The sequence below is a fragment of the Podarcis pityusensis genome (genome assembly GCF_964106645.2).
Source record: "Podarcis pityusensis genome assembly, chromosome: 5".
In the NCBI taxonomy this organism is placed as follows: Eukaryota; Metazoa; Chordata; class Lepidosauria; order Squamata; family Lacertidae; genus Podarcis; species Podarcis pityusensis.
The window spans coordinates 35,901,688-35,928,989 of NC_138032.1; the positions used below are offsets into that span (position 1 = coordinate 35,901,688).

Below are 27,302 nucleotides of genomic sequence, written 5' to 3' on the forward strand. Positions count from 1 at the left end.
AGACAATAACCTAAGAGTTTAACTATATGCGTGGCTGCCACTTAAACTGTAACCCCTGTAATGTTCACTATTTTCCCCATCCCTGCTCAAATCACTGCCTGCCACTTGCAAGTAATGGGGAAACAGTTATGTCACATGATCACATCACACATTTATTTACTAGAAAGTCAGCAGGCAGACACACACTGTTAGGTCCTTGTCTCTGAAATTTTGCCTTCACAGAAAACACATTTTTCCTTTTGTATCCCAGGAGAACTTATTCCCTTCTAAAAATCAACAGGCTAAGAATTAGTGAAAAGGTCTGCTTTATTTCCAGGATCAAAATATTACAGTAGGAAGGGCATTTACACATATTTATAAAAATGCAGCAATTGTATATATATATTTATATATATGTATATCAGAGGTTGCCTTGAGTTTGGTCCTTCCCATCACAGCAAGCTGAAATCTTCTCTTCTCCCCACCCATCTTAGAATTCTCATAATTACAAAGGAAACGGCTTCTATTGAAAATGTAGCAGATCAGTTTTACATAGCTTAAGCTATAAAGTTTTAAGATCGCAACCCAACATTAAAAAGTCAACCAAATGTCTTGAAGGGTACCATAACTTTGATTTTAACAGTATCCAAACCATATGCTCCCAGCTTAAATAGTTTGTAATTTAACACCTTAAACCCCCCCACCCTATAACCTGTCATTCTATTTTTAATTTCAGAATTCTTTTTGGAATTTGCCTTTCAGTATTATTCCTGTAGCATTATTAGTGTTAATGTGGTACATCTATATACATTTTGGAACATTTCCAGGTGCTATGCTTGCCACTAAAAACTAGCTTCATAATCCTTGTTTACCTGTGTTGCATCAAAGACCTCTCTCTAAAATCCAGGTTTCAGGAATGATTTGATAGTGTTGCAGTGGGGGGGGGGGCGTGTGGAGAGAAAAGGGTATCAAAAGCCTCCTACGTACACATATGCTTCTTCATCATAAGCTTCCATAGCAAAGCAAATCCACCAAAGGAACTGAATATGAACCTAGGGCCCTGAAATGAACTAAAGCACAGTCTTGCTAACATTGAAACATTGGAAAAGCTATTCAGGTTAACACAGTGAGGATTATCTTGTTAATAAATCTGCAGGCACCTGGAGGTAATCAAAAACTAGGTTCAAATGCACAGCACATCTTAAACAATTTGAGTCCAAATATCTTCTTGAAAAGTACATGCTGAAATACAAGGCCTGTAAGAGCACACTATTAAGAACAGCACAGTTTAAAGTTTCAAATTGGTACGCCTTTTTATTTATATGCTGCTTTTCTGCTCTCAAGGCACTTTTTACAGGTGTCAAGACCTTCTCACCCCAATACATTGCATATCTTAGAACAATTCTGTATCACATGCCTGTTAAGCTGCTGAACTGCTTTAAGGATACAGTAAAACATAGGAAAGATTAAAAACCAATTCATCTGAAATACCTAGTACTTAGAAAAGGCATTTTAAACCACCAATAAGTTGCCTAAATAGTGCCTCAGAAACTCAAATCTCTCCACCCCCATGCCCCATTCTCAGTCTCTCTTTAGAGCTTGATATGTGGAATAAGCACAGCGAGAGTTTGCACAAATTGTCTACTCCCTAGATCTTACAATCCATTCAGTAGGATTGATCATTCAGAAACCATGCAAGTCACTTGTGTACTTTGAAAGATGCTGCATAAGAAGTAAACTGCCAAAAGATGCCTATCTTAATGACTAACAATGACTAAAACCAAAAGGACGCTTACCTAACCCATTTCAAAGCATTTTGTAAAAGCCATCTAAAAGCAGTGGATTGTAACCAATGGCTTAGCAGACAGTGCTTCTGCTAGCTCAAGTCTGGCTACCCAGTTTTCATCAATCCCTTTACATACTGCAGGCCCCATTCTGTTCTGGAGGGTTCCCCAACCCCATAAGCAGCATCTGGGGAGACTTAGAAGGGTAGGGGTCATCAGTGAAAATCAGGTGCCCCAACTTCCACAAGTGGAAGCACTTCTGCTAAAGCAAAGCCACCTTTAAATTAAATCTTCTGAGGAAAGGGCCAACCTACTGCAGGTGAAAAGAGAGTGGGAAATGCACCTAAGGCTCCTTATGCTTGGTGTACTTAGAATGAATGCAACAGTTATGGTCATTAAGCAGTGAAAGGCTTGCACTAACCAATGCCTAAAAAGTTTAGTTGGGGAATAAATAAGTTGGTTTGGACTATGGGACGGGGGGGGGGGGTGAGGAGAAAGTAATACTATTACAACTTGGCAGAATTTTATCCAAGTCATACTCAGAGTAGAATCACTGAAATTAATGAACCTAAGTTAGTCATGTCTATTACTGTCAATGGATCTACTTTAACATTGGACACAACCCATTGGACCTATTATGAGTATGACACCCAATGGATTCAGTTCTCTTTCAATAGTTGCACTTTGCGATCTAAGCAAAGCAGTAGAGTGCAAACAGCATCTTCTTCTCAGAGTAACATGCACCTTACAAATATATAGGGTGAGTGTGTGAGTCTCAGTTTTACAAACTAGTAACTAACCAGGCAATTATTTGACTTTACACTTTTAGTTTTAACAGGTAATGTTGCCTTTCATCCTTTGCTAAGATCATCAACTATGCAAATCAAATGTATGCTGGCACTGGTGTTTTTTTTAAAAGAAGTTTCGGGGGTTTGTCAAAAGCTAAATTTCTTAACCAGCACTCAAGTATGACTCCCTTAACGTACTTTATTTGTGAATTTACACACTGCCAACAGTGTGGTTCTTTAATTATGGCCTTTGTGGTCAAATATCCACCAACACCTTAGAGAAGCAAGGGGTTAATTTTTTCCACTGTACAATGTAGTACAAGCATTTTAATCTGCAAGAATGATCCTTGTGGGACCTTATCAAGTGTGTGGCAACATTATAACCATCTTTTTAACTGGGGTTCAATTACAGCAAGTTTTACCAAGCCGAGAAAGCCACACCATAGCTACCGTAATTAAATGGACAATTACAACAAATAGTGGCAAGTAGCTGTCTGAACAACTTGAGCTTCAAGAACACCAATATTACTGCTTCAAACTATCTTATTTTATGTTGTTAGCATCTTAATTTAACTAAGCGTTTTTAAATTAACAGAAGAGCACAAGAGAAAGGCTTTCCTTAGAGCCGAGTGCCTGTACAAATACAATGAAGCCCAGTGTTGACAGAATTCCTGAAAGGTACAGTTAATGAAAACAGCTTTTGAGTTATGACAGAAGAGGTTTAATAAGTTTTACATTCATGGTCAGTACCTTGCTATATTCCACTGATGGTAAAATCCTGACAGAAGATGAGAATCAATCCCGCATTCCCCCAGTTTTAATTGTGACAAGGAAAGAAGAAGCCCTGAAGCTATAGACCAAGCACAGATGGTTAGGAGCACAACGGTTAGATTATACTAGACCTACTGACTACATCACCTTCTTTTAAAGCAACTCATCCCATCTGCAACAAAAGGAACACATACAAATAAACTCAAACATATGTTCTAAGGTGGTTCATTTTGCGCCTTTCTGGGAACTGTGCTTGTGATGACTCCCAAAGGGCTACAATGATCAATGGATCTTCAGCTGTTTCCATTTTTTTCTCCACATGTGGGCAAGACTTTTGACATAAGCATCTGGGCATGTGCTAACTGCGTTGAAAGCCTGTGTGCATGCCAACCTGTGGCAAGTCAGTTGTGTGCACTTGCCACCGCATGAAATAGTTGGCTTTCAGCATATGTTGGTACCCCAGGGGAAAAAAACTTGTTTGTCATTGCATGCTGAAAACCTAATCCTGCACATGGCAGTGGGGACTAAAAGCTTTCTCAATGCAGCTAGCACATGCTGAAATGTTTCTCTAAAGAAACCCACAATATTTGGTCATGTGACCGGTTGAAAAATAAAATATATTAAAGAAAATAGATTTCTTTTTTTCTGAGGGGAATGAGAAACTTTTCTTATTCTGGCTGTTCAGTGCCCCCAGCATGCTTGATATACAGACAGCGCTTCTGATTTTGATATAGCAAACATGCCTTCCTCCAGCATCAAATCCAAGCAAAACTATCCTGTTGTTTCCATATGGTTCATTTGCTAAGAGTAGCATGAAAGGAGGGAGAGAAAAGAGAAGCCAGCAAACTGCTGCCTGATTTCAGCTCTGTAATCCCATGGAGCCAACTGCACACTGGTGAGTTAATATTGTAGGCAAAGATAACATGGGTGGGCAAGGCTGGGAGTACTAATTCCTTTCCTGCACAAAGACAGTCTCTTGAGGACAAAGACCAGCCTCCTGTAATGTGATGTCATAGTCCAGATGGGAAAGTTTCCTTCGAGGAAAGTTGGTGAGGAGTTCAAAACGTTCATTGGGGTATCCTTTCGACTGTACATGTTTGATGAGAGCCTGGAGAGAAAGCAGAGACCAGTGTCTTAATATTGCAGCACCAAAATACAACAGGGTGGTATCCAATACAGTTCTTTTAGCACAAGGACTTCTGGCTGTGCAACACAACTTACCCTCCCTCCTAAATCTGTTCTGGGGTTTCCCAACCCTAGAACTCTCCCCCAACCCCCCAGAGAAGATTTGGGGAGGATGTAGGGAGATGAGAGGCACAGGAAGTTTCACCACGCAAATGGAAATATTGCACTACTTTGCTGGATACCGCAGTTTTCAATGCAATGTATGACAACTTATTATGGAAAGCTACTTCAGCAAAAGGGCAGCAATCGCTACTGTAGGTCTTTAACCTACACTCTGATGGCATTGCTGTTATCACGGCATATACTGTGTTGTGAATGCCTAAGTTAGCAAAAGGTAGTGTGAAGGACCATTAAACTTCCTCAACAAACAGCCCAATTTGTCTGGAGCAGGACATTTGGACAGTAGAAAACTCTAGACAAGAATTTGGGATCCAGTCTTGGATAGAGACCTGACAGAAGACTAGGCTGTTAAGAGGTGGTTAGAAGTCACACATGAAAGGGGAAAGCATATGTTGTACTATAAGAAGCGTAAGTGGGGGAAAACCAGGTAAACAAAAGCGTGTCTGAAACGCACACAGAGACTGGAAAGGACATTAAGACCAAAAAAGCAGTGATTCTTCAATCACTTCTACTTACCAGAAGCTTAGCTTGTTCGGGCAGTGAAATTTGTTCCCTCTTCCCATCTGGATACCTTAGCATTAGCTGTGCCTTTGGTCCTAATAGAAGAAAATCACAAATAAAACAGAATACATGAACAAGCTTTAGCAATCTGTGTGCTGATAATTTAGTACATATCAATATGAAAATGTACACGTTTCAAAAAGTTTTGAGTTCACGTGAGGGCTCATAGCTTACTGGTAAGCTACATACTTTGCATGGAGAAGGTCCCAGGTTCAATCCCCAGTGAAGATACACTTAGCAGGGTTGGGAAAGGCCTTTGGCTGAAACTCAAGAGCCACTGCCAGCCAGAGTAGACAGTACTGGGCAATATGGACCAATGGTCTCACTCACTATAAAGCAGATTCATATTTTAATAACTATTCCTTCACCACCAGAATAAAAGCCCCATAATGGATTTAGCAGACGGAATATTTAACATAAACTTTTTTAATGACAGGAAACATTTAACCACCACACTTACCGTTCACATTAAGTTCCTTTACTGCTGCTTCTGGCTTAGCCCCAATCTCCTCTACTACCCCAGAATCCATGCAAGATAGTCCTCGGTGGTTTGTTACCACCTCTGGTTCAGTCCTTGCTGTGGGCTCAGGTTGGGGCCTTCTGCCTTCCTCTTTCCTACAGCCCAAATCCTTATGTGGAGATTTCCTAGACTTGGCAGGATTCTCTGGCTCATCATCATCAGAACCACAAACAGAAATAAATTCCTCACTTCCAGAGAAAAGCTCCGATTCAGACTCTTCATCTGATCTGCTTTCCTGCTTGACTTGGTCAGAGTCAAAATGTGTCTCCTGTAAAGATGCTCTGATGGCAGCTTCCAACTGGCTATCTTCACTCGCATCAATGAGACTCTCCTAGTTAATATGACCATAAAGCAAAAAGGGAAACATTATATTACACTGAGAAGTAGGACAGAGACAACAGAAAATTATTCCTCCTTTCTATGACTACTTTTGCTTACAAAGCAAGGTATTACCTTTTTTTGGATGTTAATGTGGAGCATGTCATTATCATCATCATCATCATCAATATTATGACCTGTCCTCCATCAGCAAATCCCATTAGGATATCAAACATTTCCCAAGAAGAAATTGGGACTTCCACCGCGTGCACACTCACCCCCCATCACCCTGCAGACACTTGCCTGGTTGCACCCCTTACCTGCTGCCGCCTCTTGCCCACCTAACCACCCTCCCGCACCATCCCACCGCTGTTCATTTGCATGCCATCTTACTGGCTTGTGTGTATGAGTGCCTGCCACTGCACTCCACCACGCACTGCCCCTCATCTGTGTGCCACTGCTGGCTGTGTGCTGCCACACACGCATGAGGAGGACCGCAGTGATGTACTTCCACAAGTGGCACTATACTTCAGGAAGCTTCGGTCCTCCTCATGTGTGTGTCTGTCTTTTGGTTCTGTGCTCTTTTTCTGTGCTATTGGCTGAAATCTGGGGACATCCCGGGATGGAATCATAAGCCAGGGCTGCAGACTGCAGTTCTGAACACCCTCCAGAAACTGGGTTTTGCCCCTCAAGCCCTTCTAAGTCTGGGCTTGGGCCAGGCAAAAGCCACTGTCAGGCAAAGAATATTAGATGCCGAGAGACAACAGGACTGCGCAAGGTGCCCCGACTATAAAATTGGAGAAATCGAGAGATGCATAGCCACACCGGCAGCATATCTCTCCTTTCACGTATCTAGAATTGCAAGAAGGGCCTTTACACTTGCCAGAAGCGTGGCTTTTCCCTCGCCGGTCCTGGATGGAGCCTTTAGAAAAGTCCCCTATGCCCAGAGACTTTGCACCTGTCCATTGGGAGAGATAGGAAGCCCAGAACACTTGTTCTTTAAATGTCCCTTTTACGAAGAGGCACGCAGTAAGTTCACTGATCCCCTACTGGTGAGGCTCGCTGACCTCCCGCAAAAGCAAAAATTTGACCTTTTGCTGTTAGGCAAAGACCAGAAGAAGACCTGGATGGTTGCCAGATTCTGTGCGCAAATCTGTAGACGCAGACCATCGCCCAACTCAAAATAGTCCGGCATGAAAATCCCCAAACCCGGTTCCATGGGTGACTCTGAGTCAACTCCCTGGGATAGTTTATTGTTGAACAGTGTGTCTAAATTTATTGTTGTACATTGTTTTAATTTTCTGTTTTAACCATATTTGCAGATCAGTTTCTAATACTGCGATTGTCCTCTATTTCAGAGGCTTCTACTCTGCAGCCTCTTACAGTTGTTTTAACTGTGAGTCTTTTAGTTCTTACGCTCTTACAGTTGTTTTAACTGAATGTTTTTATTTGTTTTTAGCTTTTATCTGTTTTAATTATCAGTTGTTGTTGTTGTTTTTATCCACTTAATATTCTGTTCTCTGACTGCTGGTCTATGACTGTAATAAACTGATTGATTGATTGATAAGCCAGGGCTGCTTCCATAATTCTGGGATGTCCCAGTAAAAATGGGAGAGTTGGAGGGTCTCAACAACGATTATAATTATTATACTCACAGAACGAGAACGCTTCTGGGGAGGGCTAGTGGAATGTCCATCCAGTTGTCCATGCTCACCTAGGAACCCAGTCACTTGGTCCAAAAAAGAAGTTACATCTAGCTGGTGCCACTCAACTAGCTTCTGTCCTATTTAAAATAGTAATAAACAATACTTCAATAACTGGAGTTTCAAAATATCAGACAGAATGAAACAGTAGCAGACAGAATGAAACAAAATAGAAACACTGGCTTTACAGAATTTACATTTGCACTGCAATATGCTGGAGATTTTAACCCATATGTGTTATTTTAAGAGGACTCCTAACATACTTGCAAAATGATTCTGCAAAGGGAACAGCAGGATCAATTCCAGTGGTTGGAAACTAATAAATGCTAATCTTTCTCTTAACCCCAGATATCAAATAGCCAACTGTACCTAATGGACTTAAAAGTAACATGGGCAAAGCAACAGTGAACACTGACCCAGCTAGATCATACTTTGGTCATGCATTCGAAAAGCAGTCAGATGCCTCTGGGAAGATCATGAAAAAGATGAGAAAGCAAAATCCCTCCCTTATTTGAGCTAAATGGAGATGTACCTTGAAACACAGTAATCTTGATTACAAAGCAATCAGCTCCCAGTTTACAATAATTTCTAAAGGAAAGTTTTTAGGTATTATTTATAAAATACCCATAGCTGCAATAGAATCAAGTGTTTCATCTCTTACCTGTCCTAGGGTCTAGGATAGACACATAAGGGAAGTCTGCTAGTTTGTAGAACTGTATGTATCGTTGTCCTTCCTCACTGTCGTGATACACCTATGGAACAGCCAAGATTTCCTTTTAAATGCTTGAAGAAGCAATTTCACAATATAGCCCAACTTGGAGCCACAACACAGCTAAAATAAAAATTAAATGTAACCCAGATATTGGCTCTTTTACTAAGCTTTTCGTCACTGAGGAAAGCAGCCTTCCCACCTGCCAGAAAATGAAGTGCTCTCTGATAAGGTTTTTCACAGCCTCGTTGCTCCAAACGTCACGGTTGAGACACTGACAGGCGAAATCTTGCACATTCTGTATGTTAATCATGAGCCACTTGTTCTGCATCTGACCACACTCCTTGGCCTGAAGACAGGAAACAACAGTAGGAACATTAGCCAAAAATGAAGGTCTAGCAAGAAACAATGCCAGCAATGATGGCTTCTACTTATTGTGGCAGGCTTCAATCAGGACTCAAAAAGGTAATCTGCAAACCAGCCTGACAAGCGGTGTGCAGGGTTAGAGAATTCTGCAGGTCAACTTGTCTTACTAAAGATCACACAGTGATTATCCCAAACTGTTGAATGTCAACATGTCAAGCATAAGAAAGTTTGGGGAGAAAGCATTGGGGGGGGGGGGGGTTGAGGTATGGAAATCCAAACCCAAGAGTGGAACCTGAATAAAACATTATGTAATGAAGAACAGGAAACGAGTTATATTGATCTGACCGCAAGACAGACAAGTCAATTCAAGAGCCAAAATTGTGGTGGATTGGCATTATTGATAAACTAGCAGTTCCGTGTTCCATTATTCATTCCCTCTGGTTTTCTGTTTGTATATGCTATTTTTTTTTATATATTATTGGAGCACCAAGAGCCACTTTCTGATGGTAATTCAGACTGAAAGTGGGGGAGGTGGTAGGGTTTGAAGTTGCAGGAAGAGATCTTACTGGTTTGAGTCACAAAGCTGGCATTGCCTGATTGGTTGGTTGCAAGTTAATGTAGGAGTTTGATCAAGAATGTAATTCTGATCGTTGAATTGCCATACCTGTTGAAAAAAAGAGTGCTATATCAAAATTTGGAATGCTCATATTTCCTGAATAAATAGGGGGGAAATGGTTGGGCTTCCTTAAAAGAGATTTTACTCATGGGTTTGCACCAACTGAATTCTTCATAAAAAGGAAACAATTTCTGATGATTTTGCTTTCTGGAAAATAAGATTTCACTTTGTAAAAGTGAAGTATCTGATCTATTGACTACTGAGTGATCAACGGGATAAACTGTGGATTGCAGACCCACTGTCAAATCATGCTTCATAGCTATGCTTTGCAATAGCTTTGCCAGCAAACAAACAAGAAATTTCTCCCAATCAAAGAAAAAGGGTGTTACATAGGAAAAAGGTCTGGAATTTTTAAAATTACCACATTTTAAAATGAACATTTGGTACTAGAGGCTCAAAAAATAAGTTTGTATTAAATAATATTTTAGTTGTATTATGTGAAAAGTATTTAAATCATTTGATACACGAACTATTTGACTGAATCCAAAGTGGCATAATCCAAAGTTCCACTCACACAGCAGGGCTTACCCTTCCTCTTCTTCCCTCAATCTGTCTGAAGGGTCCTCAAGTCTCTGGAGCAGATTTCAGAAAGATACAGGGAGGAGAGTAAAGTCCTTTTGTGTGAGTAGAATTTGTTCCACTTGCACACAAACACCACTGAATACAACCCTATGTTTTTAAGATTTTGTTGGCAGACAGTAGGCATTTAAGACTGAAAGCTGAAATAGTATTCTTGGATTAGAATTACTGCTTACACCTAAACAGTGAAGTGTGGACTCCTCCTGCCAACTGCTATTAAAATGTATGTATAATTTATTGTTATAACACAGCAATTTTCAAAGCTAGTATATCTTAGAAATTCACATGGTGCAAACTCAAAAATCTCTTTAAATGTGCAAACTTAGTGCTCACATTGTATATAACTAGTGAATTTGCCAATTCATGAATTCAGGGTAATGTATCTTGCTTCTATAACCTGTAGCAGACTGATATATGGTTTATGCTACAATAATAGAAGTAAAACATCTGCTCCAATTTAGGCAAAGTGGCTGTAGCAAATTTTCAAAGTATTCACAAAAGGACTTTAATAAATGAATTTAATAATTGAATTTTAATAACTGAATTTCTATTTTTTGCTCCGCACTGCTACAACCTTAGCATATTTCCTGTTTTCTCTCTCTATATAAAGCTACATTTTATAAGGGTATGAAACTCCTCAACTCAGAGAGATGGGCATAAATGCAAGAAAAAAATGACTGCATCCCAGCTTGAGTCAATAGGTTGCTGATTAAATTCTTAAATATACAGAGAAGGCAAAGGAAAGTTAGAACATACCAAGTTGTTGAAGAAAAAGATGCACTCTTATCAATCACTTCTATGTCACTTTGCAGTGCTTTAAAACTCTTCTCAAATACTGTATAGCCTCACGACTATCTTATGAGAAAGATTAGTCTGAGGTACTGACTTGGCTCAGAATTACCCTTTTAGCTTACTACCAAGCAAGGATTTGAAGCTCATTTTCTCATGTGTGAACATGAGAAACAATAAAAGATACTGGTTTCTTTTTGCTTTAACTGATATACTGCCAACCCTGTCTAGGTCTGGAAGAAGATAGAAGGAAAGCAACTCAAAGTAATTAGTGTTACAAAATATAAACATTCCTAAAGCTGTGATGGACAAAGGGCCTCCAAGCTCAACAAGACACCACCACTCATGCACCAGACTACCTCTGCATTCACAGTTGTTTAGACATATGTAACTGCATACTGGGTATCAATGGTGATAAAGTGCTGGGAATTTCCATCTGCTTCCTCTCTTCCCCATTCCAATACATGGAAAATCCAACTCATGCCAGTGGTCTAGCTGTGTGAGCCGGTTATGTAAAAGAGGAAACTCTTGTGAAAATGTGGCTCCTCTTATGAAGCAAGAAAACTATGAGACCGTTGCATCTCATGCCAAGTTTCTTCTAATGTTTATCATAAACAAAATAACAAAATGCATTATTTATTATTACATTCCTATCCCACTTCTCCTCCAAAGAGTTGAAGTGGCACATATGGCTCCTCCACATATTATCCTCGAAACAACCCTGAAAGCAGAGAGTTGGTGACCAGACAAAGATCACCCAGTGAGCTTCATGGCCAAATGGGGATTTGTTAAAAGTACAGTACTGCTTAGAATCAGTAAAACATTTCAATCTTATTTTGCCTAAAATGATTTTACTCATTAAAAGGTTTAGATTCTAAAGGTGCTTTCAATGCAATACTATGAGGTTCTAGCACATAACATGGAAAGAACTGATTGGAAAACATGTGTTGATATGAATTAGAGTCTCCCCGGAAGTAGAAACCCACTAGAATCTTACTTTGTAAATCTCTATCATATTATATAGTAAACAGGGTGGGGGGGAGTAGACTCTGCCTAAAGGAACTATACAGCAAGTAAGAACACAAAGCATTTTAATATAAAAGGCAATGCCAGATCAAAAACTGAAGGAAAATTAATCAGATGCAGGTATATGAAGCTTTATGAGGAACGACTCCATTAAAGACACAGAAGATAGAGGCAGATTTTTACTCGGGGCAGAAAGAGGTGTCATGACTGAAAGTAAGAAATACTACCACAAATTAGAAGGAACTGGAAGAGGATGACAAAATGTGAACCTCTGAAACCAGCTACACTATCGACCTAAGAGCAGCTTATACACAATTTGTTCAGTACCCCTTGTTTCAGGAGCACAAAGTCGAGGCAAAAAGTACAGCAGATCTTGGTAGAAAATGATTTCTGAAAGTGGTTTCAATGATATGCAGAAATGGAAGGGTTAGAAGAGTGAGTATGATGTTATTTACACATAAAAATATAGAAGTTGTTTAAGTTCTGCAGCTGCAACAGTAATGCTACTTGCAACCAAGGATATGAACATTAGACATGCATCCTTGACCTATTCTGCATACCCAACAACTAAAGTTTTTTGATTAACATTCAGTTTTGTTTAGTTCATATTAATGCGATATAAAATAGGAAGGGTGTTTTGTGAGCCCTCTTTAATGGGTGTAAGGTGTGTGATAAAAAAAGTTTTTTATGACAATTATTTAATGCTATCCTACTTTGTTCTTTAGCTACAGGTATAACATACTTACTTGTAAGCAAATTCCACTGAAAACCCAATGATATAAGAAGTTAATTAAAAACAAGACAGATAATTTACCAATCAAGCACACTACTGCCTACTTATTCACAGCAGTTCTTCAGGATTTCAAGCAAAGATCCTTGTTAACCCAGCCAAACAGAGACCTTTCCCCCCAAATATCAAGGATTCAACCTATGACATTATATACTTAAAGCCTTCTCTACTTTGGACAAAACTCCAAATATATCAAAACAAGTGGCCGATAGAAGGATTTGACAAGCCTGACAAAGAGAAAGAGCAACACAGTTTTCCAATGAATAGAAACAGGATTTTCCCATCAAATGGAACTACAAACTGAGCCAGAGTATTTCCAGTCCTATTGGGAAGGGCCATAGCACAGTGGCAGAGCATCTATCTTGCACGCAGAAGGTCACTGTTCAATCCTTGGCATCTCCAGATGGGCCTGGGAATTGTCCCCCGTCTGAAACCCTGAAAAATTACTGCTAGTCAGTGTAGGCAATAGTGAGCTAGATGGACAAATGGGCCTAACTCAGTGTAAGGCATCTACTTATACCCCTAATTAGTTACAAATATACATATTGCTCAATTATGGACAGCACATCTTAACAAAAGGGGTGGAGGGGAGGATATAGAAGATGGCAGAGGAACAACTGCAGAAGGGTACTTTTTCAAAAATGAATTCAAATTGCTTAAAAGTTGCCTTCTGTGTCCAAGTTATATAAATACAACTCGTTGCCATCATGCTTAAGTGAATTCTTTAAGCATCATATTGAATTATCAGACTGCAAATGTACACATACTCACATGCAGCTGGGCCCAGGCTACCACAGAGAAACTATACCAAAGCTCAGCAACCTACCGTTTCAAAACTTCCTTTATGCATCAGATCAATTGGAGGCCTGAAGAGATCTGCAAGGGTGGTGAGTTTCTTGTCTATTGCTCCTCCATTCCGCAACTCTTGTTCCTGCCGAACTGCAGAGCCCAGAAGAAGAAAAATAGGAGGTGAACAACATTTTTACTCCAACATGCTAAACTGCTTTTGGCAACTATAAACAAAACATTTGTTAAACGTGCAGAAAGCTTGTTTTAAAATATGAAATCAGAAAGGGAGAAGAAAAAAACAAGGGGAGAGTAAGAAAGTATAGAAGTCACATCTTAACATACTAACAAAAAGTTGTGGGGAATTTGAAAGCTTGCAGACCATTTTATGACATATTGGGTTGGCCCTTGTATGGACTTTTGAATTTTTCCTAGGAGCCAACATGACTATCATTACTCTTAGTCTGAAGCATCTTTTTTATTATCCTAAAATATTTTTTTCTGCTAGGTACTCTCTCTTGATAGCCCACTATATATTTTTAAGCTTACGTCTCACAGCGCAATATTATACATTTGTACTGAAAAACATGCCTCACTGGCCTCAATGAGACATACTCCCATATAAGTGTCTATATAGAATCACAGCTTAAGCATTACTGAAATATAGCTCTTCGTCTACTGGTAAAAATGCTTTTTTTTATTTTCCTCACTTTAGTGTTCAAAGCAGCATGGTTATATTTTAAAAGCTTAACTGAAAATTCTACATGAGAAGTGTTAAGGGTGATTTCTTTTCAAAATAAGTTTATATAATTGCCAACACACATGGACGTGGGATTATATGCACATCACCCCATTTCAACCAATCAAAATAAATATAATTTGCTACCAAGAAGTCCTCTTATGGACTTACCAAAAGGTAAGGCTGATTGTAAGACTTGAGCCGATACTGGGAAATGTGATGTTTTAGGTACCTGGGTCCCAAGCTACAGTATTTAGGGCTTTGTATACTAGTACTAACACCTTTAATTGGGCCCAGTAGCTCAGTGGTAGCTAGCACAGTGCTTTCAGGACTGGTGAACACATGGTGCCATCAGGCAGCCCATTGACCAATCTGCAGCCATATTCTGTACTAGCTGCAATTTCTGGACCTTCTTCAAGGGCAGCCCAACACAGAATGAATGGCAGTAGTCCAGACAGAAGATCACTGGAGCATAGAGTATAATGGCCATGCTATTCCAGTCCAGGAGGAACAGCCAAAGCTGGTGAACAAGACTAAACAGGGCAAAAGCAACCCTAGCCATAGAGGCCTCTTGAAACTCCAGTGACAGACTGGAATCCAGAAGTACTTCTAGACTATGGACATGTGCCTAAAGCCAAAATTGTGTATCGTCAAACCTCACTGGGTTCATTGGTGGGGGGACTGCCAAAGTAGTTTCTCCTGGAACTGTGCCCCCTTTCTATTTTATTTTTTCTTTGGTCCCACACATAAAGCTGAATGTGCACAAGTTGTGGGCTTACTGTTTAAATTGAGAAGGGACAGTAAGGTCTAATATTTAGCCCACTTCCGCAACACTAAAGGCTATTTCCATTTTAAGATGGAATATTTTAATAGATAATCTGGGAGAAACACAAATAGCAAAATCAGTCAGAACAATAGACTCCAGAAGACTTGACAGAATCTGGCAATCCAAAGCGAACAGTTACATAGATGCAAATACATTTGTGACTATGAAGCCTCGTTAAGACATTACCCTGTTAAATCTCATATTAAGCTTAAGTATGTTACCTACCTTGAATATAGCAGGTTGGGATGTAAACCAACCAACCAACCCACCAACCCTGAGTGTCACTTTCTAGACTTCACGTATTCATAGGCAATTTTATTTACATACTCTAAAGAACTAAACCCACACACCAAGAGATCATTGACACCTTGTTTCAATAAGGAAAAGTGTGATAAAGCATTTTTGAGGGATAAGGAAAAACATTTTTGATGTTAAAATGAGGGCTGCATCTGTTACAGCTGATCAAGAGTCATGAATATATAGGACAATCTATTTTTTTTTAAAACCAATTAATTGAAAAGTTTACTTCTAAGTAGACTAATGCAACAAATACCTGAATTGACAGAATCCTGATAGCTGTAGTGTTGAACTCTGAGCAATACTCAAAACTAATTGAAGCTTAAATACCTGAACTAGTACATGAGACACCATCAAAAATGTTTAATTGGTACCACACCTGCTGAATAAGAGTGAATGAGTTTTAACTGTATGAGCTACCAAGATGCGTGTGCATGGAATATGGTCTCACGTACATTGATATGTGTGAACTCCCCAACTGTGGTAACAAGAACAAGAAAGGGGATGGTGAACATCTATCTGAAGAAGAGATGGAAGACAATTATGATGACTAATTTGAAAATGAACAAGTAAGACCATACATGCCCAGGACAAACTAAATAAGCATTTCACTTAACATGTGAAATGGCAATGTTTCTTGTGAAGTTGCTATAGTTGACACTGCCTTGCACAAAAAGCAGTGGACCAGACTCAGCTCTATGGTATGTCATAGGGAACATTCATTTCCCTGGTGGTGTGGATGTGTCATTTGGGGTGGTCTAATGCCATTTGTGATAGCCTAATAACTATAGATCAAGGTCATTGCTCATTAATGTCCTTTGCACAAAAACAACTTTTTGCCTCAGAGAATGATGATGCATCACAAAGGGGAGTTTCTCAGTGACAGAGATGTGATGTAAAGTATAAAGGTAAAGGTAAAGGTACCCCTGCCTGTACGGGCCAGTCTTGACAGACTCTAGGGTTGTGTGCTCATCTCACTCTATAGGCCGGGAGCCAGCGCTGTCCGCAGACACTTCCGGGTCACGTGGCCAGCGTGACAAGCTGCATCTGGCAAGCCAGCGCAGCACACGGAACGCCGTTTACCTTCCTGCTAGTAAGCGGTCCCTATTTATCTACTTGCACCCGAGGGTGCTTTCGAACTGCTAGGTTGGCAGGCGCTGGGACCGAGCGACGGGAGCGCACCCCGCCGCAGGGATTCAAACCGCCGACCTTTCGATCGGCAAGTCCTAGGCGCTGAGGCTTTAACCCACAGCGCCACCCGCGTTCCGATGTAAAGTATATATTGGCTATTTATTCAGTATTTTGTTGAATAAGGAACTGGGAAACAACTTCAGTATAATAAAAAAGACAGTAGTAACTGCAAGGTCAACAACACCTGTTTTCCAACTACTAAGGTACAAATCTTCCAAAATATGACATTAAACTTTATTCAGCACACTTGGCACCAATTTCAGTCCTGGCTTGTGTATTAAACACACAGCCTCCAAAGAAGGCCAACATTATTTTATTTTCTCCAAAAGTTTGGAATTAAACTTTTGGCTAGCAATTTCCCCTTTCTTTTATTTATGCAAACACACCACAACCATTAACACAAGCTTTGATATGACAAAATATTTTTAAAACAGGAATGGTTTTATTTATTTCTAGTAGAAAAATATACGAGAGCTGGGTCTTATTTCACTTTGTATAGGGTTTTTGCATAAGCAACATGAAGCAGCAAGAGCCCACCCAAAAAAGATACAGAGACCTCCATGGCAATTCTTAGGACAGCTTAGGGGACAGGTAATTTTGGGAGTGGGGACGTTGTTGCCACTGGCAAAATGAAATGTAGACTCTGTATTTAATAAACCATGCTGCAAAAGAAACCATGCTGCTGCCATTAATTTGGTCTCAAATCTCAATTTAACTTTACATCCAAAAAATTTATTTGATTGTTATTTGAGAAGATGCAGTTTCTTTTTGTATAGTTTTTTCTTTTCTCTCTTTATCTTGACTCTTTTTCCTTTCCTTTTTCTTCTTTGTTTCTGCTGTAAATGATCTTTTATGTCTGTATTTTAAATCAATAAAGAAATAAAAATCTCAATCTATCTACACCATATCTAACAACTGCAGCCAAAAAGTGAACAACTTGGCTGGCTTCCATAGACTGTTTTTGACCTTCCTGCCCTGATGCCTTTTTACCTAAAAATTACAGATCTCATGTTTGTAATGCATATGTGGCTATGTTATACATATATGGCTACATGAACAGCCCTTAGTGGGATTTCAGGTTGTTGTTTTTGTGTATATCAGTATGCAGCTCCTGGGTGGGGTACACAATGTGGCCCATAGTACAAGGTCTAAGGGATCCACATTGTTAACCTCTATAAAGCCAATAAACAAAGAAAATGGCATGTGAAGACAATGATTCACAGATACCTACTTGTTTCTGTCTGGAAATCCCGAAAACCATCAAATATTGAACGAGCAGGTCTGCGTCTTTTTGGAGCTTATCAAGAACAGAATTTAAAACTCATATTAGTCATAAGAAACCTCTCAATGGAACTGATTTGTGGTAGAAAAGGCTGAAGCTTCAAGACAGATTTGAACTCATGGTGACCAGGTGATTTGAGAATACCAATAATGCATTATGTTAATTTGTTACACACATGTGCCCATCAGGACATGATGTCCATGTTCCTGGTTATCAGGGTACTTGTAGATGTTAAATTATTTTAAATTTATAGGCTGCTTTTCTGCCTGAAGGCCTTTGAAACACATAAAAAAAACTAAAATACAAAATTATGCAACAAAGTATCATAGAAATAATAACACCTGGAACAGCGAGATATATCAGCAAAATGCAACATAGCAATAGAAACCAGCAGCAAAGACCCAGGCAGTAAAAAAAGACCTCATCCAAGGCCAGTGGTACAGCAAAATAAAGTTTGCCCAGCTTCGTGAAAACGCCAACACAAAGCTCTAGGACAGGGATGGGGAACCCTTTTCTATCCAAGAGTTGCATTCTTACGTTGGCAACCTTTCAGGGGCTGCATACCAGTACAGTGGTACCTCGGGTTAAGTACTTAATTTGTACCGGAGGTCCATACTTAACATGAAACTGTACTTAACCTGAAGCACCACTTTAGCTAATGGGGCCTCCTGCTGCTGCTGCGCTGCCGGAGCACGATTTCTGTTCTCATCCTGAAGCAAAGTTCTTAACCTGAAGCACTATTTCTGGGTTAGCGGAGTCTGTAACCTGAAGCGTATGTAACCCGAGGTACAACTGTATTGGAGGCAGAGGCAAACTGAATGGAGCAACAGATAGGACTTTTAATATGTACAGTAGACTAAAGTCAGAGGTTTCTACAAATATTCCTCTTCATCCAAACAAGGAAGAGACAATATCTACTTCAAAGACATATTAAGGCCAAGCAAAAGCACTCAAGGTTGATATGGAGCAGGTCAAGTGAAGGCTATGGCTTGTGGAAGGGTTGTAGCCTAGGGAGAATTCCAAGGGTCAGCTAGAGAACCATGGAGAGCAGCTCTCAGCCTCTGGGCCTTAGTGTCCTCTTCCCCTGCTGTAGGTAGATTGTGGAACACTATCTGGGTGCTAACACTAACTGGGTGCTACCCATGTAACCCCCAACTGCACTTCTGATAATGGCAAGATGCAACATATGCTGCTTGACCTGATCTCACTATACTTAATGGAGGAACAATTCCCAGAAATAGGTAAAAGCATGATTTTGTCCTATTTGTTTAAGCACATGCTATTTGATAAGGCAATTTCTCAAAGTGGACTGAATCAGGAATTAGGCTATGCTCAAAACATGACACCTTTTGTAGTAGATTATAATGCATAGCATAGCTGGTAAGCCAATGAAAGCATTTTGCCGCACTTCTTTTGCACCCAAAAATTGTGTCAAAAATGGAAGACGACAACTTTAGGGATAGTGAGATTAGTTCTAATAACAATTCAATCTGCAAAGCAATGTGTGGCCAATTTTGGGGGGCCTGTGGACACATTTCCAAACTGGAGTAATGGCACCAAACACACACACACACTACACGTCATGGACCTGTAACACTGCCTATAATATAATGCTTTTTAAAAATCTAATTTCAGTGGAGTGAGGAAATGCTGTAAATGCATGGGAAGGTTTCTGCTGGCACGTGTGCCCGTGGTGCACCATGTGGGTGACCCTTGACCTATCTTGTTTCATAAATTAATTTTTTAAAAAATAAATTTATTTTTAACAATATTGGCTATCCCATTCAAGTGAACAGCATACTTTAACCAGATTGTAAGCATGCAGTGAATGTCTATGTTCTAACTGTTGTACTTCATTCTGCTACTTTAGATGCTTTATAGCAAAGACACCTTAAATACACATTTATTATGACTTAGGCTTTTGCGTAGTAGAACCCATTTGCTGTTATTTGCAGCAGGCTAACATGGCAACTGTTCTAACATGTATTCAATACAGCAATTTTATTTATGGCACTTCACCTGTAAAGCTGAGGTGCATCTTATGTAATATCTTATGTGATGAATCTTATGTCAAATGTTAGTTACCGCCCCCAAGTCTGCTGATTTCCTACAGTTGAGTAAGCAACTTCATGTAACTTCAAGGGCTTCTCACCAGATCTTATGTTGACTTATTACTGCAAAGATACTTTTCAGTGTATAACTTATAATTATCACATGGCTTCCAGTCATCAAACCTAACTGGCCTCTAGAAAATGCATTTCTCATTATATCCCAAAGTAGCAGCCTTTCCTTAAAGAGGCAGGCAGCATTTACTGTTAACTATTCCACTAGATTTTAAGAATACAGCTAATTGGTTCCCCATTAACTTATTAATATAATGGAAATCTATCAGTACATAATTTTGGAAACTATATTTAGTGGAAGCTATCATGGAAATCTTGGATTTCGGTTTCTAAAAACTCTCAGCTGCAAAATACTCAACAGTACACATTCCATAGCTGCAATTTCTTATGAACACATGTTAACACCATAAATTACTATTTATTTGCAGCCCTTCAGACAGAGTATTTTATTATGGATATTTTACTATATTATTTTATTGCAAAAAATTTACTAGAAATTTACTTAGCAGCTAGCATTGACATTTTGGCACCGTTCCCTATCTAGAAAACGAGAATAGCAGCAGCAATGAGTATTTGAAATATCATTCCCAGGAGTACCAATTATGTATGCTTAGTTGACAGCAGTGGGAATATGACTTTTGTATAAATACTTCAGTACTGCTAGAGCACATGCTATAACTATAGAGAGAGCAATAGATATGAGCAACCTAGACAAAAGGCAGTTTGGCAGAGTTCTTCCTTCCTTACTACAACATTTGGAAGGGTAAACATTAAAATGAAGCTCACTTACCACCAAATAAAGGCTCAGGTTCTACCAGAATTTCCTGTTTTTGAGGAATAGGTGCTCTTACTTCATCTCTGTAAGGATTAGAAACATAGATTTTTTGAATATGACAGCAAGAGCTAGACTACATGCCCAAAATAGGACTATATTCATTTAGTTAAACCAATACTTGGGGTCTACAACGCAGTAGAGGCAGAACAGCATAGCTGCTAACTATGTTGTACAAGGTTTGAAAGTGTATTATTGGAATGGAGATATTCCTGCTAGGTATCAAAGTAAAGATGCTCTTTAGTATATATGAAAAGGGATTGAGAGTTAACACATTTCTGTGAGAGCCACCTCTTCTGTTTAACCTATAGATATGGGAATCTTTAGCTCCCATATCTAAGGAGCTGCTAACATATCTTGTTAAATGGGGATGACAGCTCGAGATGCTCAGAGTTGTACAAAAAGGTAGTGAGGGAGGAGGGTAATAATATGAGGAATATAAGGAAGTTGCACATATAATCACATATATAGGGAAAGCATAGGTGCATGTACATGTCCATTAATTCCAATGAGTCTACTCTTAGTTGGATACAACATTCATTCATTCATTCATTCATTCATTTCCTGCCCTTCCTCCTAAGGTCCTAGGGCAGATTACAGAATTAAAACACAATATTTAAAACAATGTAAAACAACTTGCAATCATAAACATAAGCTGGGTCCTAAAAACATAAACTTCAAGTGTTACATATAAATAAATGTATTACGAGCCCCCTTATAAAACAGATTATTTAGGCAACAAACAGTATGTTCAACTGAAACAACTTTAAAATATAAGAATAATACTGTAAACAGATGTAGCCTGTCTACAAGTGGAGGGGGGAGAGAACTGATTAAAGTTAGTGCTAAATATAGCACTGTATGAACTGTATCCTGCCTGCACATCTGCCTTCCCACTTCTGACATGTGCAAATTGCAACCTGAACTAAACTGTTAGGCTTCTAGAACAATAGTAAGATGCAAGGAGTTTGGTAACTGAAACTAAGAACATCTACAGAAAAACATGTTGATATCTGCCATTTCCGTATTTTAAAACAAATTATACATCCTATGGATATTCACAAAGTTACATACTCTGCATGTGGTCGAAGGTTTGATACACTTGCAGAACTAGTGCTGGGCTCCTCTGCTATCCCTCCACCATCAAGGAACATAGTGACAGCCATTTCCAGATTATTGTTGCATGCTTCAAGCATATGTTTGCCTGCACTTTCAGTGGCACCTGTGATACAAGGAAAGACAACATTAGTGCTCAGATCTTAAAAAGAAATTGGACAATACATGAGATCAGAAAGGTAAGCTTTTTTGTTTCTTAAATAAAATGACATTTCATAATACATTTGCTTTGCATGTTATGCTCTTTGAAATACCCAACTAAAACAGCAGCCTACACAAATTAATGAGACAGAAATAGATTACCGTTCCCTCTTTTGTATCATGGTTAGTCATATTATTATTAATACTTATTAAAATTATATACCACCCTTCATCCGAAGATCACAGGGTAGCTTACAACAAAAAACAGCATACGCTGTTCACAAATTTATATGAGCAGCCAATTTTCAGTAAGATAGTTCACAGGGCATTACAATTTACGGTGTCGAAGACCTTAGTCAGGTCAATAAACATCATATACAGGGGTTGGTTTTGCTCCCTGCATTTTTCTTGAAGCTTTTGAGCAGTGAAAATCATGTCCACTGAAAGTTGAAAACCATTTTGGGATTAGGGAAGGGTGGCCTTGGATATAATTAGGAGTTGGTTTGCTAAGATCCTTGCAACAATTTTGCCGGCCCAGCTAACAAAGACATGCCTTGATAGTTTCTGCAATCCGTTTTATCACCTTTTTAAAAAAGGTTGATAATTTTGGAATCCCTAAAGTCTACTGGGATCTCCTCCCTCCCCCAGATTTTTTCGATGAGCTTGTGAAATTGTTGTGTAAGTTCAATTCCACCCACTTTGAAGACTTCAGCAGGTATCCCATCAGGTCTGCTGGCTTTGTTGTTTTTCATTTGGTTAATAGCTGTACACAACTCTCCCAGATTTGGAGATACTGCAAGCTCATCTCTAATTTGTTTTTGCAGAATTTGTGAGAGGGCCTCAGCAGCTATGGGGAAGTTGCTGTTAAGGAGATGCTGGTAATGTTGTTTCCAGCGCAATGCAATAACTTCTTTATCTTTTAGAAGTGCGGTACCGTCTGTTGAGCATAGGGGGAATATGCCATGATTTATTGGCTCACAGATTATCTTTGTGGCTTTAAAGAAGCTCTGTGCATCATGAATGTCGGCTAAGTGCTGGATCTCTTGAACTTTTTTTATCCACCAGGTGTTCTTTAGTTCTCTGGTTCTTCTTTGAATCTCAGGCTTAGCGTTGGCATAGGGTTTTTTCTTAGTGGTGCCGTTTCTATCTCTTTGCCAGATCTGAAAGGCCTTTCTTTTTGTCAATAATGTGTTCAATCTTGATAGCCATCATGGAATGTATTAATCGGTGATCTGTCCAGCAGTCGTCGGCACCCGTCATAGCTCTGGTAAGGAGCACATCGTGGCGATCTTTAGACGATTACATAGTCTAAGAGGTGCCAGTGGTTCGACCAAGGATGCCTCCATGACGTTTTAAACTTATTAATTTTGTTGCAAGAGTGTGTTGGTAATAACAAGGTTGTGCGCTGCACATATAGTCAAAAATAAGATTCCATTCTGGTTGCTGTTGCCAATTCCTTCTTCCCAATAGTCCCAGGCCACAGATCGAAATCTCACCCAACTCTTGTATTAAAATCACCCAGGAGGATAATTTTATCCTCCTTAGATGTCTCTGATAGGATGGCATCCAGCTGAGAATGAAAATTTTCTTTAATGTCTTCATCGGCATCCGATCTTCAAGTTTCTTGAAGCGCTATAATATCGAAGTATTCTCTTGCAATGGTGGCAGTCCTGCGTTTGGGATGCTCATTACCTGTGTTGTCTAACATAGTCTGTATACTCCATGTTCCAAAATTCAATTGTCTTTTATGACCACTGGGGAGGCAGACTATGTTTACGGCACCTTTTCTAGCCCTCCCCCTTTTTGGGGTGAGCAGAGTGGATCCTAAATAGGACTGCTATGTTGTGGATACAGCTACCGAGCTACTCAACTGCCTCATTCCTTGAGTCAGAACGAATGAATCTGTATCTACTGCCCATCTACCGGTTCATGACTAGGGGCTTCCAGATTTCATGGCCCTGCCCCCGTTACCATTTGCCAATCGCCATGGGACTTTTTTGGGTTTGGGATCGGTTTTTGGATGATGCCTGTGCACAATTTGTTTTATGTGTGTAGATCAGTGCACGCTGACCAACGCAGTGTCTTCGCAGTAATACTCTATTCTGATGGCATGAGTGTCACGATGACCGGTAGATTTTTATCTGCTGCAGCCTTCATCCGCCTTCACAGCCGTTGTAACATACTGCTTGTTATCTTCTGCCTGTTCTGTCGTTGAGGACTTGTAGGATCATTCTTTGTCTAGTTCCTCCCTTTTGACCTTACCGCCTTGGGTGACCATGCTGGGAGTACAAGACTCCCGACAGTTTCACTCACAAGGGTCATAGGAATGTGCAAGCCCACTCATCATGACAAGGTGATGATCTAGCGGGGTAGATCATCATTAAACAAGGCAGAACAATCAGAAGTAACTGGGGTGGTCAGTTCTGCTTCACTCCCATGTAGTCCAGGCAGAAATTAAAGGAATAAGTGAATATTGCACCTCCCATAGATAAGGTGCCTTTTTGCTGGGGCGAGAAGGACTCCTAGCTATATTAAAATACCCCACAAGTAGCTCAGTGCACCATCTCTCCTCCTTCCATAAGCTATAAACAGTTAAACCAATCCTAGTATGCCTTCCCAAAAAATAAGTTCTCTTGATTTAAGAGGATATGCTTCAAAGTAAAAGAGCTTAAGATTCCTGCCACACTCTCTAGTTTGTACTATCTAGAACTTCAGCATAGCATTAACATACATATCGAGGTTGCTGCTGCAAAACTTATTTTCAGCTCATATATCAGTTGAAAATAGATATAAAACAATTTGTATTTGTATTTAAACAATCTTCCATTTTACATCTCTGTGCTTTGGATCATGTATGGTGAGCATTCATTTAAATATGGCTAAATTCATCTAATTAAGAATTCATCATTGACCCTTGAACAAATAAAACTATTTTTGTGTACTTTTATTATCCCAATGGACATGAGAAAGTTGATGAACAGGATTATGCATCCCAATTAAGAACTCTTCCCAAGGGACATTTTTCCTGACAGGCTGATAACAGGAGATAAATATTTTCTTGGTATATACTAAGATACATTTGTCTCCTTTTAATAGATGATATGCACTTCCTGACATTGAAAGGAAGTTAAATAGTGAACTTGACCTTTTCCTTTCACTAAAAAGGCAGTATGATTCTGTTTTCCTCTCTTTACCTAATTCTACATTCTAAATATGTTTTAAGATGTGGAATTTAGTAAAATAATTATTCTCAGCCACAATACTTGATGTAGGCCTATTGTATTCACTACAGAATTAACACAGCAGCAAGTAATAACACCAGAATGATTTACAACTATACAATGTAGTAATATTGTATTTTTTTGTCCCAAACACAGTAAATCTGAACTTACAATAAAAGAAGTTAGAAAAAGTACAGTCAATTGTATCTTTGTTATTCAAAAGACTTTTAGAGATATTAGTTCCCCGCCCCCACAAAGGAGGCAAACAGAAAGTTCCAATTACATCAGTAGATTCTAGCCAGTGAAAAAAACCTTCCTAACAAACAATACCTTGCTAGGATAAAGGGAATACTCAATACTATTATGGTCACTTAGGAGTTCTAACACCACATTTCAAAGGTACATTAGCTTCCCTAGGGTAAAGTTACTTTGACGTTAAGGATTCAGTAGCACAGACCAATTAAAGCAAGGTGATTTAACTTGGTGCAACAGATAATGAAAACAAAAAACAAAGATCTGCCTCTTGCAGCACCAGTTTAAATTGTTCATGTAATCTAACAAAGTTTACAGGGCAATTTTATGTATATCTACTCAGAAATAAGTGCATATAGAATTGCAGCCTTAATTTGTCAGTGAGTCCTAGAAAACAGAGGGGGATAACTTCATCTCAGGAAAAGGCTGGAAGAAGGTTGGAGAAGACTGCTAAGTAGTGGCCTATGAGAAATTTGTAAAATTATGAACAATATATAGACAGTATTACCAGACGTTCTACTCTTTCAAGATTAGTATTCAACAAACTGACAGGCAGTAAGTTCAGGTTAGAAGACGGACTTATTTAAACAGTTCACGATTAATCTATGAAATGCCTTGCCACAAGACCATCACTAACCTTAGAAACAATTAATGTATTACCACCAGCTGCCTCTCCCCATGCCCTGAAACATCCATTGCTAGGGTCCACGTCACATTTGTAGAACTGTATTTTGTTGTCTTTATTATGTGCCTTGCCTAATTCATGCAGTTACAAATTTTCTCAAATACCCAGATATAAAGTCGTCCTGTAGAAATTCTGTTTCGTAAGTATCTGATAAGAATGAATACTTCTGCGGGATATTCTTCCTCTCACAACTGTAGAGGGTACGTATACCAAGAGCGATCCCTTCCTTATCTCATTATCAGCCTATTAAAAATGGATTTTTGCTCTACTGCATTACTTGTGTCAATAATGTCTCAACCCAGCAGCACAGAAAGCCAAAAAAGAAGGGAGGTCGGGAGAGGAGCTTTTATCTCAGGAAATGAAACGGGACGGGCATTTCTAAGCGTCAGGTCTCGTTCTTCCCTCCACCCCCAAAGGCAACGATCAAGCCTCAACTCCCAACTCCTTCTGGAGAATGTGACACTGCGGCCCGCTTGAGCGCTCTCCTTTTCGCTCTCTGGGAAATGCATACTCGACCCCATCTTATGCCCCCCCTACCTTCCTCCACAAAGGAATTCCCCCTCAACTCCCCGCTGCACATCGTACTTGCCCTTACCCGCGGCAAAGCACAGCCCCGGGCCCCTATTTCGACTCCCTCCACACAATCCCCTTTTCCACAGGAGAACCGCCACCCCCTCCCCGCTCCCCCCGCCGGCTCCCTCTGGGTCTCTCTCTCCTCTCTGCCTGCCGCCAACTCCGTCACAGACGTCGCCCTCCTCTCCTCTCCTCCCCCGACCCCATGCAAAGCCCCTCTTCCCCCAGCCTTACATCCCGCCCCATAGCAGAAACGGCTCCAGCCCTCGCTTAAGCTTATTCCGGGTTTTCGCGCGCCTCACCCGTGATGGCGGTGAATTGCTGGATTAACCCCTTCAACGCTGAGGCGGCAGCGGAGCCCCCGGGCGCCGCCATCTTGCCGCCTCTACCGCCGAACAACAACACCCGCCACCTGCCGGCTGCAGTGCGCAGGCGCAGAACCACCGCACCCCAGTCTCCCCTTGCTCGCTTTCAACTTCAACAGTCAAGCTTTATTGGGAGCGCGACGCTGTGAGACACAGGGAAGAGGAAGAGGGGTTCTGTGTGCCGGTGCTCGCGCTCCTGCCGTCCGCCC

The 27,302-nt window shown here is 40.0% G+C and overlaps 1 protein-coding gene across 4 annotated transcripts; it reads right to left on the reverse strand.

Annotated features, from left to right (window-relative positions):
• Positions 1–288: 288 nt before the first annotated feature.
• UBXN7 (UBX domain protein 7) lies at positions 289–27,302 on the reverse strand. 4 transcript variants are annotated; one of them, XM_081007309.1, is made up of 11 exons: positions 27,031–27,300; positions 21,815–21,962; positions 20,699–20,766; positions 17,735–17,800; positions 13,491–13,603; positions 8,641–8,787; positions 8,391–8,481; positions 7,682–7,809; positions 5,649–6,039; positions 5,144–5,223; positions 289–4,430 (listed from the first exon to the last, which is right to left on the reverse strand). In XM_081007309.1, the coding sequence occupies exons 1-11, from the start codon at positions 27,101–27,103 to the stop codon at positions 4,269–4,271; spliced, it is 1,467 nt and encodes a 488-aa protein (XP_080863435.1). In that variant the 5' UTR covers positions 27,104–27,300; the 3' UTR covers positions 289–4,268. The 4 variants fall into 4 exon arrangements, with proteins under 4 accessions (XP_080863435.1, XP_080863437.1, XP_080863438.1 ...); XM_081007311.1 differs by having other exon boundaries at positions 26,963–27,035; XM_081007312.1 differs by lacking the exon at positions 27,031–27,300 and adding an exon at positions 26,108–26,599.

Excerpts from the sequence above, each read along its gene's own strand:
- UBXN7 (XM_081007309.1), bottom strand. The coding sequence starts at position 27,103 with ATGGCGGCGCCCGGGGGCTCCGCTGCCGCCTCAGCGTTGAAGGGGTTA. Across the intron at positions 8,482-8,640 it reads AGCACTTCATTTTCTGGCAG|GTGTATCACGACAGTGAGGA; the intron begins GTGGGAAGGCTG and ends GCTGTTCCATAG. Across the intron at positions 4,431-5,143 it reads CCGAACAAGCTAAGCTTCTG|GCTCTCATCAAACATGTACA; the intron begins GTAAGTAGAAGT and ends CTTTCTCTCCAG.